Genomic DNA, 14,312 nt, shown 5'->3' on the forward strand with positions numbered 1-14,312 from the left:
GAGAAACACTTCGATCCATGAGTTCAAGGCCAGCTTGGACAGCGAGACCAAATTAAAGTATTAAATAGAGTGATTACTTTCGGGTTTTGATCTCTAACCCCAAAACCATGAAAACAAGAAAAGAAGGATAGATTTGAGTTTGATGACAAATCATAATTTTCAGAGAACTCAAAAAATTCAGGAAACACTAACACTACTAAAATTGCTTTTATGCAGCTATCATGCACAAATATGAAAATACAAATATTAAGTGTTCATAGTTAGAAAAATAAAACATCTATTTTATAAGCTGCATGTAAAAAAATCCAATTTAATTATTATTTTTTTAAATGCTCATTCCTTTATCTATCCCACTATCTCTCAACTTTGTGGAAAGGTCCTAACAGGCCAGTTCAATGACACTGGTTCCAGTGGACACAAAGCTCAAAGCCACCCCTGATAAACATGTTTAACTAAATCAACTTGGAATCAACATTTGTATCAAACGAATGCTCTAATTTTTACCTGAATGTTGAAGTACATGTATTGGGGGGGGGGGGGGGGCAGGCGTGTCTTTCTACCTTATTTTTATTTACTTAGTTATTTTATTAAGCATTATTTTAACCGTACATGTTCATAAGATACAGTGTGATAACTTGACACACACATGCAATGATCAAATCAGGGTAGTTAAAATCTCCATCTCCTTAAACATTTTTAAAATTTCTAATATGTAATAATTACACATATTTATGAGGTTCAGTGTGAAGTTAATACAGGTGCACAATGTGTACTGATCAAAGGGTCAGTAACATCTCCAGCTCTTCAGCATTACTTTCTGTTTGAAGCCTTTGAGCTCTTCTCTCCAGTTATTCATAAAATATACCCTGGGTTACTGTGAACTATCATTACCCCACTGTTCTACCTTACTTTTAAATTTATAGTAAGAAAAAAAGCTTATTACAAGTAAGCAAGAAAAAAAGACAATAAAAAAATTACCTGTAATCCTTTTGCTCAAAGATAACCACCATTTGCATTCTGGGATACACTCCTAGTCTTTTTTGTATGTGTAAACACTTTTAACCACAATAGGATTCTATAGCACCACTGTTTTGTAAACCGCAGTCTCTACATACCATACCACTGACATCTTGTCAGTAAATATTCTTCAACATCTCTCCTCCCCACCCCCCTCTCCCATGACTATACCCGGTAGCATTCTCCATCTTACTTCTCATAGAAAAGGAGCAAAAGCTCAGACTCCCACTTAAAGTGTCATCTTTCACTAATAATAGTCAATGAAAACCAAGACCTCAACTCCAAGGCAGGCGTGGCCTGCAGGGCACACACCACTTTCTCAAGAATCAGCTTAAACATACTCCAGAGCTGATGATCAGCCTAGATTGCTTAGCTCCCTCTCCATGCAGCTCAGCCTAAGAGCCACATTCCTGTACCCTGTGGCTTTTAGGAAGAGAGGGACACAGATGGCCAGACCAAGTTCACAATCAACTTACCAACTGTAATCATGGTTGTATCCATGTATTACACAATATGTGGAGCACAGAAATCAGAGGAGGACTAAAGAAAGCAATCTGATTTTCAGTTTAAACCCCGAGCTCTTCCCTTCCCAAACCACAATGGGCTGAGGAAGTCAGCATTATGACGAAATCAAAGCCAACTCACTTATTAAATGAGAGGGGAAAATGGAGAGCAGAAACAAAGGCACAGAGTTTTTAAAAGACTGTCCGTTCTGCAGGCAGTAAGGCTGGTTAGAGATCTGAGTCATGCCCGAGTATGCACAACCTTGAATCCAGTGGGACACACACACACACGTTTTACTCATTACTAAATAGTTAATATGGGGGAGGGTAGGAAGGGAGTCTGGATTTGATCACTGCACCCTGTGTTCAAACAGCACGCTGAACCCTATTAATATGTACAATTAATATATGTTAATCAAAAATAAAATATTAAACCATAAGTTGCCACTGAGTGCTCACTAAACAAAGTGATTCTCTAAATAAAGGAGGCTGGCTTCCATTTTTGTAAAAAAAAAAAAAAATTTCTTCCAAAACTTGAAAAACAAACAAAGACACAGAGGTAAATAAAGCGAATCCACCTGATATACACATCCTGAATCTCTTAGAAAAAAATAACAAAAAGCTTTTTGTCACTTTTATTACCTGTGGTCCAAAGCCTGTCCTTACTGGACTTCTCACATTGGTGGTTATCTACCACTCACGTGCCAAAACCTAAACATAAAACTGTATCACGAGGCCAGTCTAATAAATTGTTTAACTTTGTATTTCACTCATTCAGAACAGACATACAACTGGAGCAACTCGTGTGACCCATTAGGTAGGAGTGTACTGGCCACTGTTCTAAACTCTATTACAACAATCTCAATGTTTTACCCTCAAGAGGAAGCCCAGCTTTACAATACACTTTAAAAACACATTATAGGGGGGAGGGTGCTGTACCTCAGTGGTAGAGCGCTTGCCTAGTGAGTATGAGGCATTGGGTTTGATTTTTAGCACCACATAAATAAAATAAAGGTATTATTTTGTGTCCATCTACAGCTAAAAAAAAAATTTTTAAAAATTATACTCAGGTGTGATGTTGCTCACCTGTAATCCCAGTTAGTGAGACAGAGGTAGGAAGGTTACAAGTTCAAGGCCAGCCTTGGTAAATTAGTAAGGCCCTGTCTCAAAACTAAAAATTAAATTATAAAACATGATCAAACATCGCACCAAATACAAAGAGAGGGCTGGCCTTGAGTCAGGCTGGAAGTGGGAAATGTAACTAGAATATGAAAACTGTGCTACCACAGGCAAGACCAACAGTCAGGGCCCAGCCCAGGCCCTTGTCACTGCAGGTCCCCTCAAGACAGGGTGCGGGGTCTCTACCTGGTACACAGGAGGTAGAAACATGCCAGAGCCATCAACACTTCACTTCAGCAGACCTGGAAACTGTGGACCCCAAGAGCCCTGACCAAGTGACGGGATGTCACCCAAACCAGAAGCAAGGCAGTTCATAGCTTCTTGCACCAAAAGAAAACTCACCTTTGAATGGCCCTGTTCTCTGGGTGAATTAGAGGTATAAGAATACAAAATCTCTTGGCCCGCCTGCCAAGAAGTCACCAAACACTAAATTTGATGACAGTCGGGGAATCTGAGAGCCTTGACATTAAACTCAGTGAGTTCTGAATCAATACAGGACTCTGTGGAGTCAGGGACAAAAAGTCCACTGAAGTGTCAAATTTAAGCTAGTTACCCCGGATACACTTCGGGAATACAGTTCTTCCCACCTCAAGACCTCACAGGGACAGGCCATGAGGACCACTTGGGTTCTGAACAAAACATTACACTCTAATGAGATTTGAGATATGCAAGACGTAAGTGGCCCAGGTCGTTACACCACCAAGCTCTCTGCTAAGACACAAGCCACAGTCCTGGTCAGGTATCAAGAATCTCTCCAACATGCAATTAGCAATCATTAATTGCTTCTCAAAGTCAATGACAGTAAGTTATGGAAAGGTCCACCTGACAGAACTAGAAGTATTCAGAAGTCCTTACATGTCCAAGAAGAAAGGACTGTGACAGCATCCAACTCTCTGTGTGCTTGGATGCTGCTGGGACTTCCTTCCCCAAATCCAAATGCATGTTCCTGGCTCCTAAAGCTGCCTATGACCTGGAGAAGAGGAACCCTGGAAACCTGGAAAATTGATGGTTCCTGATACTGCCCACTGAGAAACATCACTGTGGGCGTTTTCATTAAATAATTGATTCTTTAAGTTTATGGGAAAAATGCTGTTTTGTAAGTCTAGGCGTTTTGTTCACATTTCTAAATCATGCTCTCATTTCCATATTCCACCAACAAGAACCAAGCAAACTGACAGTAACACTAGTCAACAGTACAAATATTGCCACCTATAGTCAGAAAATGAAATATATTTGTTTATACTGTGACCTGGAAGAGAAACAATATAAAAACAGAAAGTAACATTTTGTTATACTTTCCATGCCCTTCATTAAGTCTAACACTGGAATACTCATGATCCTGACAGGTGACAGCACATGTACATTACTTTGATCCTTCACAAGATCTTTCCAAAGATAAACGTGAGGTTTGTTTTGTTGCTAGTTAACAAATATCTCAAAGCCTGGCTCAGCAGCACAAGCCTGACTCCCTGATACTCAGGAAGCTGAGGCAAGAGGATCACTTCATCCTAGAAGTTCAGGGCTAAACTGAACAACATAGACAAAACCTCATCTCTTAAAATAAAATTAAATTTAAAAAAAAAGTTAGTAAGACAAACTCATTCAAACACTTGCAACATAAAAAGTTTGAAAACTCATAAGTTAGGCTTAGGGGTTTTTTTTGTGTTGTTGTTTTGTTTTTGTTTTGTTTTATCCTGATGCTACACAAAATTCAAGGATAACCAAAAAAACCTGTTTAGTAAGAAGATTTCAGTTCAAAAATTTTTAATGAAATATGCTCTCTTTCTAATCTATATAGCCATGTTTTTTCTGATGCCACGTTAAATAACTACACAAGGAAGAGAGGTGGTTAAATTAGCAATGAACAAAGTTTCTTCTACTCAAATCAATGCAGAAAGCAATTTAGCTAGAATTATGTATTATTGCAATGTTACATTCTTGAACTATGTATTGTTGCAATATTACATTCTTGAACTATATATTTGTTGCAATGTTACATTCTAAAACTATTAGTCATTTTTAAGCAATGTTATTGAGATGTAATTCATATCTAATACATTTCATCCATTTAAAATATAAAACTCAGTGGCTTTTGGCATATTCACAGGGATTTTTCCCCAAGATTATTCATCCTTCTCCTGAATAAATATATCTCAAGCATACTGAGGCTCTCCAGAATCCCAAAACAAACTTTCTCAAGTAAGCTTCCTAGGGAGGGGAGTACCTACTGCACTGGATAAAAGTCCAGGTATCCACATTTGACTTCCCTAAATTGTGTTCTGCATGGTAAAGAAGTTGCAATCATCCAAAGATTCCCAGTTGGCCACTGTCTTCACCCCTTTAAACAAATTTATTTTTATTCCTTCAGTTAAGGAAACTGCTTTTTCAGTAATGAAATAATTCAAAAATTCTGATTTAATAAAACTGAAAATAATATAAACAAAAATATCAAAAATGTATAAATTTCACAGATACTACCTCCTTGATGTGAATTTAAATTAATGAGTGTTAAATTTAAAGCAATGTACAATACCTGCCAGTTTAAAATACTGCTTTGGGCTAGAGGTATAGCTCTGTGGCAGAATGCTTGTCTGGTATGTATGAGGCCCTGGGCTCAATTTCCAGCACTTCAAAAACAAACAGCTACTTGTAAATGTCACCACAAAATGTAGCCCTTTTTAGATATTCTTAAAACATTAGCAATCATGGCATAGACTCTGAGAGTGGTGGCCCAGGTCCTGGATATACTGCACCTCACAGAGCATGCCAAGCCTGACACAGGCTGTGGAGTTGGCATGACTGGCAAGAATTACTTCCCTTGAGAAAACTGCCTCTCAGCATCCACCTTCAGGTGCAAATAATATCTACACTGTAATCTCCAAAAGCAGTCTTGTCCTGACCATTTTGCAGCTCAAAGATGGCACTGAGGAATTATGAAATAGTCTCTTAAAACCATACAAGGCACTTTTTAAAAATTAACAATTATTCTTAAGATGTTTTCTCTGCGAATGTTCATATAAAAGCATTTCCCTCTATCCCTTTCTCAGACATAGAAAGAAATCCAACTTAAAGGGTGATTTAAAAGTGTTGGATTGGATAGAACAAATTTAAAAATTAAAATAATTTAAATATAAAATAAAATAAGCAAAAAAAAAAAGTGTTGGATTGGGGGTGGGGGTGTAGCTCAGTGATAGAGGTCCTGGGTTCACACTTCAACATTCAAAAAAAGAGTTGAATGATTGGGGCTACGGCATGGAGTCATCCCAGGTTCCTAATTACTATAATTTCTCCATTCTAAAACATTGTTATTTTCATATTTTAACATCTCTGAAAAAAAAAAACATGCATCATAAAATTGACAGCATGTAATCTGACAGCATTTTTTCTTAGTGGTACATAAAATAATGATGCATCTTAAAATTGATGGCACCTTAAAATAAATATGGTGAAAGAAATGTCTATGTCAAAGGTCAACCTTAAATATTTTTTATTAAGTTCATAATTACATACAAATCAGCAAAGAGATACCTTAAAACAATCAGGAGCAATGGATACTGTCGCAACTACACACACCACCACATCCCAAGGGCTATCATTCGAAGCTACTAATTGTTGCCAGGTGAGAAAGTAGCTCCTCCAATAAAGCTAGATTTTTCCTGAAAGCTTCCAAGTTTTAACACACTTGGACATTAAGCAAGATTCCTAGTCAAATCTGACCCAGGAGCATCACTTTGCAACCCGTAATGTTTGTATGTGTTTTACATCATCATGAATAATCTAGCTACAAAGACCTTTCAAGATGCTTGGCAGAAAGGAAAGACCATTCAGCATGTTTAAAAAAAAAAAAATGGCTTTGGAATCCACAGGACTGGTCTCATAACTTTTTTGCTGTGTGTCCTTATGTAGTTCACTTACACTTTCTGAACTCTCATTCAGCATCTGTAAACCCAGGATTTTTAATGAAATTTAAATGAGATAGTATGCATAAGGCTTAGTGTGGAACTTGATGGAGAGGAGTCATCCAGAACAACAGCCACTGTCAATCAAAGTCCCATTCCAAGTCAGCCCGTCCTTCGTTTATATGCCATTTGCCTCATTCTTGCACCCCCAAAATTTAAATGCCATCTAATATTATAAAGAAGGCTGTCATTCAAATTCTAGTTTTTCATCCAGTAGACAATTTTTTTCAATGAAAGATACCCTTCAAGATGTAATAAAAGATTTCAGAAAGTTAACAGTATCATTCATGAGAAAACTATGCCCAAATGAGCTACAGATGTCCAACAATAAATAGAAAGTAGAAAAAAGACCTCGAAGGCCCCAAGCCAGATGCAGAAACTAGTCCAAACTGCTCCTATTCCAAATCTAATCCTCAACCATGAATAAGAAGTTTTGTTCAACGGCTAATCCCTCCAACACCAAAACTCATCTGATGGTGATTTCAAATTTGGTTCCCTAAACTAATGTGATTGAAATCCAAGTGAATATGAATAACTTACCAGAGGAAGGTCACCCAGAAACACACTACAGAAATTAAACCACACATACATTCACATAAGCAAAGCCTACATCTTAATCCTTTTCATTCTACAAATGAGATAGACCTAGCTGATGAATAATACCCACCACCCTGCTTTGGTACCCTCCCCCAACTCATGTTCTAGGTTAATACTATGCTTCACTAAAGTACAGAGAACTCAACAGTCTTTATACAATGGTAAATAATTAAGTGCACTCTAAATACATAACACTTTCCATCAACCTCAAATAAAGTAACAAATTTACTTATAAGAAATCTGCTAGGTGTGGGTGCCTATGTTTCTAACAGATTTATAAGTGTGCTCTTCTCTACAGCAACCAAAAATACCTTCATGTGTGATGTTCTGCAGCACACTAAGTCTGCAGACTGCAGGGCACACATATTTAACACACCTCAGAAAACCCACCCTGCTGTTTTTTTTTTAGCAGGCATTCTACTTTCAAAGACTGTCAAAATCTTCCATTTGTTTCCTTACCTAGACTATTTCAGGGAGACAATACTAGCTGTGAATAGATAACAATTTGTTGTTAGTATTCTATGAAGGCTTTCCCTGTTCTCAGGAAGGCAACCTGACAGTGTGAAAACTCCCATAAAAACCAAGTATTACAGAAATGTGAAATTATCAAAATAGCCAGGCTTATTTTTTCACTAGTAGGAAAAGGCTAAAAAAAAAAAGAAAAGAAAGAATGATGAGACTTGTCTTGTGTAATATAATGTGTGTAGAACTAAACAGTACCAGCAATAACTAATAAAAGGTGTCTTCTTCACCTCTTGCTATTACCTGTATGGTCCCCAACACCCTCTGGCAACAGGCAGGAGTGAGCCAGTCATAGGGAGCCCACCCTGACTCAGATTCGGTTCCTATGTCTCCCTCACTTTCACACTTCTCACCAGTTCAGATCAACATTGAGACAAGAGTGGCAAGATGCACTCTAGGTAGAATCTGACACCACTGCCAATGTAAACAAAGCACTAACAACAATAACATAAATGTGATTTGCTTATCCAGTTGCATTTCCCAAAACATTCTTAAAATATTTTTTCAGGGAGCTTTTAAAAATGATGTTATTCAAAATGTTTTTAAACACCTGAGATGAAACACAGCTGTCCACATCCCCCTCCACACCTTAACCCAAGCAGCTCTTTGTTCAGGAATGTCGATACCTCTGCACCTCTAAGAGCTCCCCGGCTGCCCTCTACTGATCCTCATTAAATGAAGAAGTGGAGGATGCAAGGGAAAGGAGAGGATCCAGGAGGGAGGAGAACCCCAGGGTAAACAAAACAATGCTACATTCACCCATCTCCAGGGAAAAACGCAAAGGAAAAAAAAAAAAGGAAAGTATTTTACTCAAGCAAAACATGGCAAAATGACAAAAGGTGCTCATTTTTTGATAAACACCCCAGCAAGACTAGCTTAGCACCGTCAGAGAAAAGTCACCCCCTACACATCCTCCCCACCCCAAGATACCCATTGCACTGCACACTTACACACACACACACACACACACACACACACACCGTGGCAGGGTAGGAAAGCTGCTGAGAGCGAAGCCATAGAAGCCATAGCGTGAGCCCGTCTGAGATAATAGCCTCTCTTTAAACCCCACCCCCATCACTAGAGAAAAGGGAGCCTCAGAAAGAAAGAAGGGAGGAGAAGAAAAGAGAAATCGAGAAAGCCCGAATTTCCAGGCATCAACTTTTCACGAAATGCACAACCAGGATAGGAAATACCTCCCTGCTGAGTAATGCTTCAAGGGTTGTAAATTCACCTCTCGAAAGGGGAGCCAGACCTGGGCGCGCACCCCGCCAGATGGCAAACCACTCCTACCTGCTCCATCCAGTCTGCCTGTCACGCCGCGCCCGAGACAGGCCTCCCACCCCCCTTTTTGGCAGAGCAACACACCAATAAGAGCCGAGCGTAGCTGGTTGAGAGAGGGCTGAGCAGTGATTTAGCAGGATTGTTTCAAAAGGGGGAGTGGGAAACCGGAGGAGAGAGTGAGGGTAAAAAACAAAGCCCTTTCCAATGAAACCAACCGTTTGGGGGCGTGGCTTATTACATTCGCTTTATTAATAAAAGAGATCAATGGAGCGTTCCTCTCTCCACCCACCCCGGAGGTGCCGGGCTTTAAATCCTTGGGGTTGGGGGAGGGGGGTTGGCAGGACTGCAGGCTTCCTCCAAGTTTCGAGCAGCACCTGCCACCTTCGTTGGGCCCTCCACCAAAAAAGAGGCTCCGAAATGCACAATCCAGGTTTCAGACTTTGCAAGACAGAGGAACGGCCACACGCAGCTCCCGGCGTCTCCCCCACTACCACCAGGATCAGCACACACACGCTTCTGATAGCCTGCAGACAGGATCCTTAGAAAGTTCCGGGGGGAACGATCAGGGTCCTCCGCAGCCCCTGATCCCCCGCACCGCGCGGGTCTCCTGCCGCGACCCAGACGTGACACGCATCATGGACTCCGGGCTGCAGGGACGAGAGGCGCAAAGTTGCCCAACAGCCTCAGGAGACAAGGCTCAGAGAGGAAGGGGACCCGCGGGGCAAAGAGGCACAAGAGCCTTCAGCCCATCCCAAAAGCGGGGAGAGGCGGAGTGAACCCCGGTTCCAAGGGCGTCGGGCCGCTTTATTTACAAACAATGCGCTCGGCTGGAGGGGAAAAGGACCCAAGCCCCTCTCCCCCGACCCTGCTCCCGGGCGCTCCTGTTTCTGGGGCCCCCCTGCAGGCTCGGGAGACGTGCAGCCCAGGGGTAACCCCGATCCCTCCCCTGCCGGCGCGGGGCGGAACTCCCCGGGGAGTCCCGGGCGGGAGGGGGTGCCGCTCACCTCGTCTTCGGAAAGTCCGTAGACCGGCTCCCCGAGCCCGGTCGCCATGGAGCCGGCGCCCTGCGCGGGGTCCGAGACGATCCGGGGCTGCTGGGCTGCGGCGCGGGCCGCCGGGTCTTCCTCTGCCTCCGCGGCCAGGCGGTCCGGCACCCGGCCCAACGCGCGTCCCGCTGGGGAAGCCGTCCGGCGCCCGCAGGTGAGGGTGCCCGAGCGCGCAGCCTCTGCCGCTGCCGGCGCCGCTTCCTCCCGGAAGGCTGCGGGACGTGCGGACAGGCGGCTCCCGAGAGCGCGCCGAGCGGCTGGCGGCAGCCCCGGCGCCTCTCCCTGCGCGCGGCAGCCGCCGGGCTTCCCCTCCCCGCGGCCCGCACCTCCCTCCTCCAGCCCTCCCCGCTCGCCGGCCGCTCTCCGCCCCTCTCCGAGCTGGCTCTGCGATCCCGGCGACCCGGCTCCTCTGCCCCCCGCCACCCGCTCCCACTCTCCCCGCCCCCTCCTCCGCCTCCTCCCACCCGGAGCCTAGAGGGGACCCTCCCCGCTCGCCGGGGCGGGCACACGCGCCCCCCAAGCCAATCACCGGCCGAGCTGGGGGGCGGGCCGCCGGCCGAGGGGGTGGTGGAGTTCTGCCCCACGCCCACCCCACCCCCGGCAGCTGCTGGCGTCCGGGGGTCACCCGGTCTCGGGGCGGGGGATCAGGGGCGTGCCCAGGCGAGCTTGGCCTACCCAGCTGACCCTCCCTAGCCCGGCTTCCCTCCGCTTTGGGGAGGGGGCGGAATGGACCTTTAGGAGCGATGATTTTTTGAACAACATAAGCTCCCTGTCCGTTTAATTCTACGGGTGGTCTTTTTACCTAGAGCCCTGAGCTCGCGGTAGTTATTAAAAGAGGGGGAAAGGATGTTTCCAGACCCCTTTAAATTCTTGGTAGCCCCAGCAAGCCGGGTTTGACTACATTGTCAACTCCGGGATACGATCCGCCTGGCCTGGCTGCCAGCCGGGGAGAGGCTGCCCCGGTGTGGCCGCGAGTCGCCATTGCCCGTGTCAACGTTACAGGGAACAAAACCGACGCAGCGCCCGCTTAGTACACACCCACCCACTCCAAACAGCGCGGTTCTTTGAATAAAAGGCAGCTCTTTTTTAAGCGCAACGTGAAATATCAAACTCAAGTTTAAGGTTATCCTTTGAATATGCAAACGATTGAGACGTCTTATTAGCCACCATAGGAGTCTTCCCACATCCCAGCTACAGTTTCTCTAGCAAGCAGTTCATTTAATCCTTCAGATTCATAAGAATTCAAGAGACTAAATAAGCGAGAGAAATTCGTCATTCGACTTTTTCAGGAAGCCGTTAAATTTAATGTTCAATGCAGTTGTGAGTTCAAAAAGAAAACAGACGCAGAACATGTCATTTGCCTTTGAAAAGAAAACATCAAAGTGCCTATTGGGTCTTATCAAGGTGCATTTAGGACTTTCATTCACGGAAGTTAAGAGAGAATTCACATAGTTTATCAGAAAGAATCATCTTGCTTGTCCCCAAATACATTGCCAAGTATGTGCTGTTCGCCTTGCAGATCAAAGGAGGGGGGCACACTCATCCTAACTTAAGCTTTCCTTGGATTCCCTGAGACATGACTGTGGCTTAAAATGTGTGCCATGTAATGGATTTCCTTTCACGGCTCAGCCTCATACAGTCAGCATCCTACTCAGAAACCTTCTACAGACATTTTGAGCCATTAAGTCCACAGTGCTTAGATGCCATTGGCGCGGGGGGGGGGGGGGGATCTTCATGGAGGAGCATTTCAAAAACAGATCTCTGTTCATTCCACACCAAAGCTTTTTGACCTTTCAAACCTAGATTCCTTTTCTTTTGATAAACAAAAAGCCCAAAGCGCGCACACACACACACACACACAAGCGCGCACACACACAAGCGCGCGCGCACACACACACACACATAAATTCTAAGATACTTTTTACCTTGCCTATGACCCCTATAAATGAGAGTCAGTGCTTCTCCACCCTCACCAACCAGAACTCTGTCAAATTTGTAAGTGTATATTTTGCAGGGGGAGGGGGGAGTCATAGATTCTTAAATTTTTCTGGTGGAAGATTACAATTTGAAACTAGGTAGAAAATCTTGGAGGTGCACAGTTACAGCCTGATTCTTTGGGTGAGGATGTATCCTCTGGGAACTTTAGAAGGCTGTCATTCTTCCTTCCCTCATCCTTCACCCTTCCCCACTCCCTCTAATCCAACAACCTGTACCCACCTGAAATCTGGGGTCATGTCCTTAGCTTTAGTGGAAGGATGGTTATTAGAAACTGCATAAGAAACTTGCCATATATCACTTACTGTGAAGTGTTTATAAAATGTTGATATATCACATCATTCAACATCCCCGGTAAGAAGACTCAAACAAGACATGTATTTCAGACTTAAGAGGGAAAGCTTGCTTTCTCTCAAGGAACTAGTAAGCTTTTCCGTTGTGGATGACACAATTGTTTCTACTGATTATGTTTTCCTATTTACTTTGGCTACCAGGAAACTTTGGGTCAATTTTATGGACATAAGCCATAAAAGATCCCATAAAAAAATCAATCCCTTTTGTAACTATGCATCAACTTTCCCCCTCTGTAGTGGCTCTGTACCTTGGATACACATTGGAACCATCTGCAGAGCTTTAAAATTGACTAAATGCCCAGTTGCCAGCACAAAAGACATGATTTAAGGTTCAGGGTAGGAAAGAAGACATCAGTAGTTTCAATAGCATCCCCAGTGATGCTAATATACATTCAAGGCTGACACCAGCAGCCTAGGCCAATAATTCCCAAATCCTTTTTGTTGTTATTGTTGTTGTTGTAATATACATGACAGCAGAATGCATTTTGATTTATTTTACACAAATGGAGCACAACTTTTCATTTCTCTGATTGTACTCGATGTAGAGTCACACCATATGTGCAGTCATACATGTACCTAGAGTAATGATGTCCATTTCATTCTACTATCTTTCCTGCCCCTATGTCTCCTCCCCATCCCTCCCTCCCCTTTGCCCAAAGTTTAATTCCAAAACTTTGCTGCACACAAAACACCTGGGGAATCTTTCTTATTTATTTATTTATTTAAGCCTTTTAGTCTTTTATTACTAAAAAAAAAAAAAAGAAGAAAAGAAAAAGCTTTTTTTTTTTTTTAGCTTTCTAACTCTGTGCTTGTGCTTTCAACACTTTCTCAAGGATTTTCTGCTCTTCAGTAAGAAAGGCAAACATGATTCTGTCACATACACATTGAGCACACATGGACCCACCATAGGCTCTGGTATTTTTTAAAATTGTTTTGGGTTTTTTTTTAGACAATCTCATAAAAACTTTGGTTCTCACCATATAAATAAAAAAAGTCAGCCAGCAGATTTGGGTGCTTCCCAACCTTCCTGGTGTAAAGGTGAGCAATTCTATTACTGGGAGCCTGGGACAGCCTAATTTTGTTAGATACTATACGGAAAGCTTGTATGTCAAGTGCTAGACCATTCTGAGTGCCTCTAGATACCATCCTTGAAAAGAAAAAAGCACCTGGAGATCTTTGAAGACTGCTCATTTGCCTCCCACCCTCAGGCACTCTGATGTAATTAGTAGTGGGTACCACATGGGCATCAGTTTTTTTAAAAGCACAAAGCCCTGGGGTTCAATCCTCATCACCACCTCCACACACACATACACACAGGTCCCCTGGTGATTCAAATGCACAGCAAAATTTAGGGACCTCTAGCCTGGAGTTAGATTCTTATTTATATATTTTTCATGATCCTGATTTTTTTTGTTGCTTTATTTTTTCAATTTAGGGGAAATTATGTATTATAAGTACACTCAAATTATTTGTGTAATAGGTAGGATTTGAACAAATATACTTAATGTGAAGTATCCATTTGGGTTTTGTGCCTCTTCATATTCAGGGGCACAAACAGCTTTTATAGGAGGAGGGGGGTATCATGGGACAAAATGCAAGAAATACACCTATGTAGATTTAGCAAAGCAATGCTAATCAGAAAAATGTCACAGTCTCAGTTTCCATTCTCAGTATGAGGGAACCCTTGATATAGAAAAGCAGGTACCCGGACATTGAGAAGAAATTTTTAATTGCAAAGAGGCTTTGTCTAGTACCAGAGGACAAACCTAGGGCCTCATGCATGCCAGGTAAGCGTGTGACCACTGAGTTGCATCCCCAGCCCTTTTTATTTTTGAGATTAAGGTCTCACTGAATTGCCCA

General features: G+C 42.9%; 1 protein-coding gene across 1 annotated transcript in view; it reads right to left on the bottom strand.

The window, feature by feature from the left end:
- The window catches only part of Nedd4l (NEDD4 like E3 ubiquitin protein ligase), a 304,001-nt gene extending 293,613 nt beyond the window's left edge, over window positions 1–10,388 (bottom strand). Inside the window, exon 1 of the mRNA XM_027949006.2 lies at window positions 10,063–10,388. Coding sequence (XP_027804807.1) covers window positions 10,063–10,110 — 48 coding nt within the window. The 5' untranslated portion in view covers window positions 10,111–10,388. The remainder of the gene's footprint in view (window positions 1–10,062) is intronic.
- Between the last annotated feature and the right edge of the window lie 3,924 nt (window positions 10,389–14,312).

The sequence above is a fragment of the Marmota flaviventris genome, chromosome 16 (assembly GCF_047511675.1).
Source record: "Marmota flaviventris isolate mMarFla1 chromosome 16, mMarFla1.hap1, whole genome shotgun sequence".
NCBI lineage: Eukaryota > Metazoa > Chordata > Mammalia > Rodentia > Sciuridae > Marmota > Marmota flaviventris.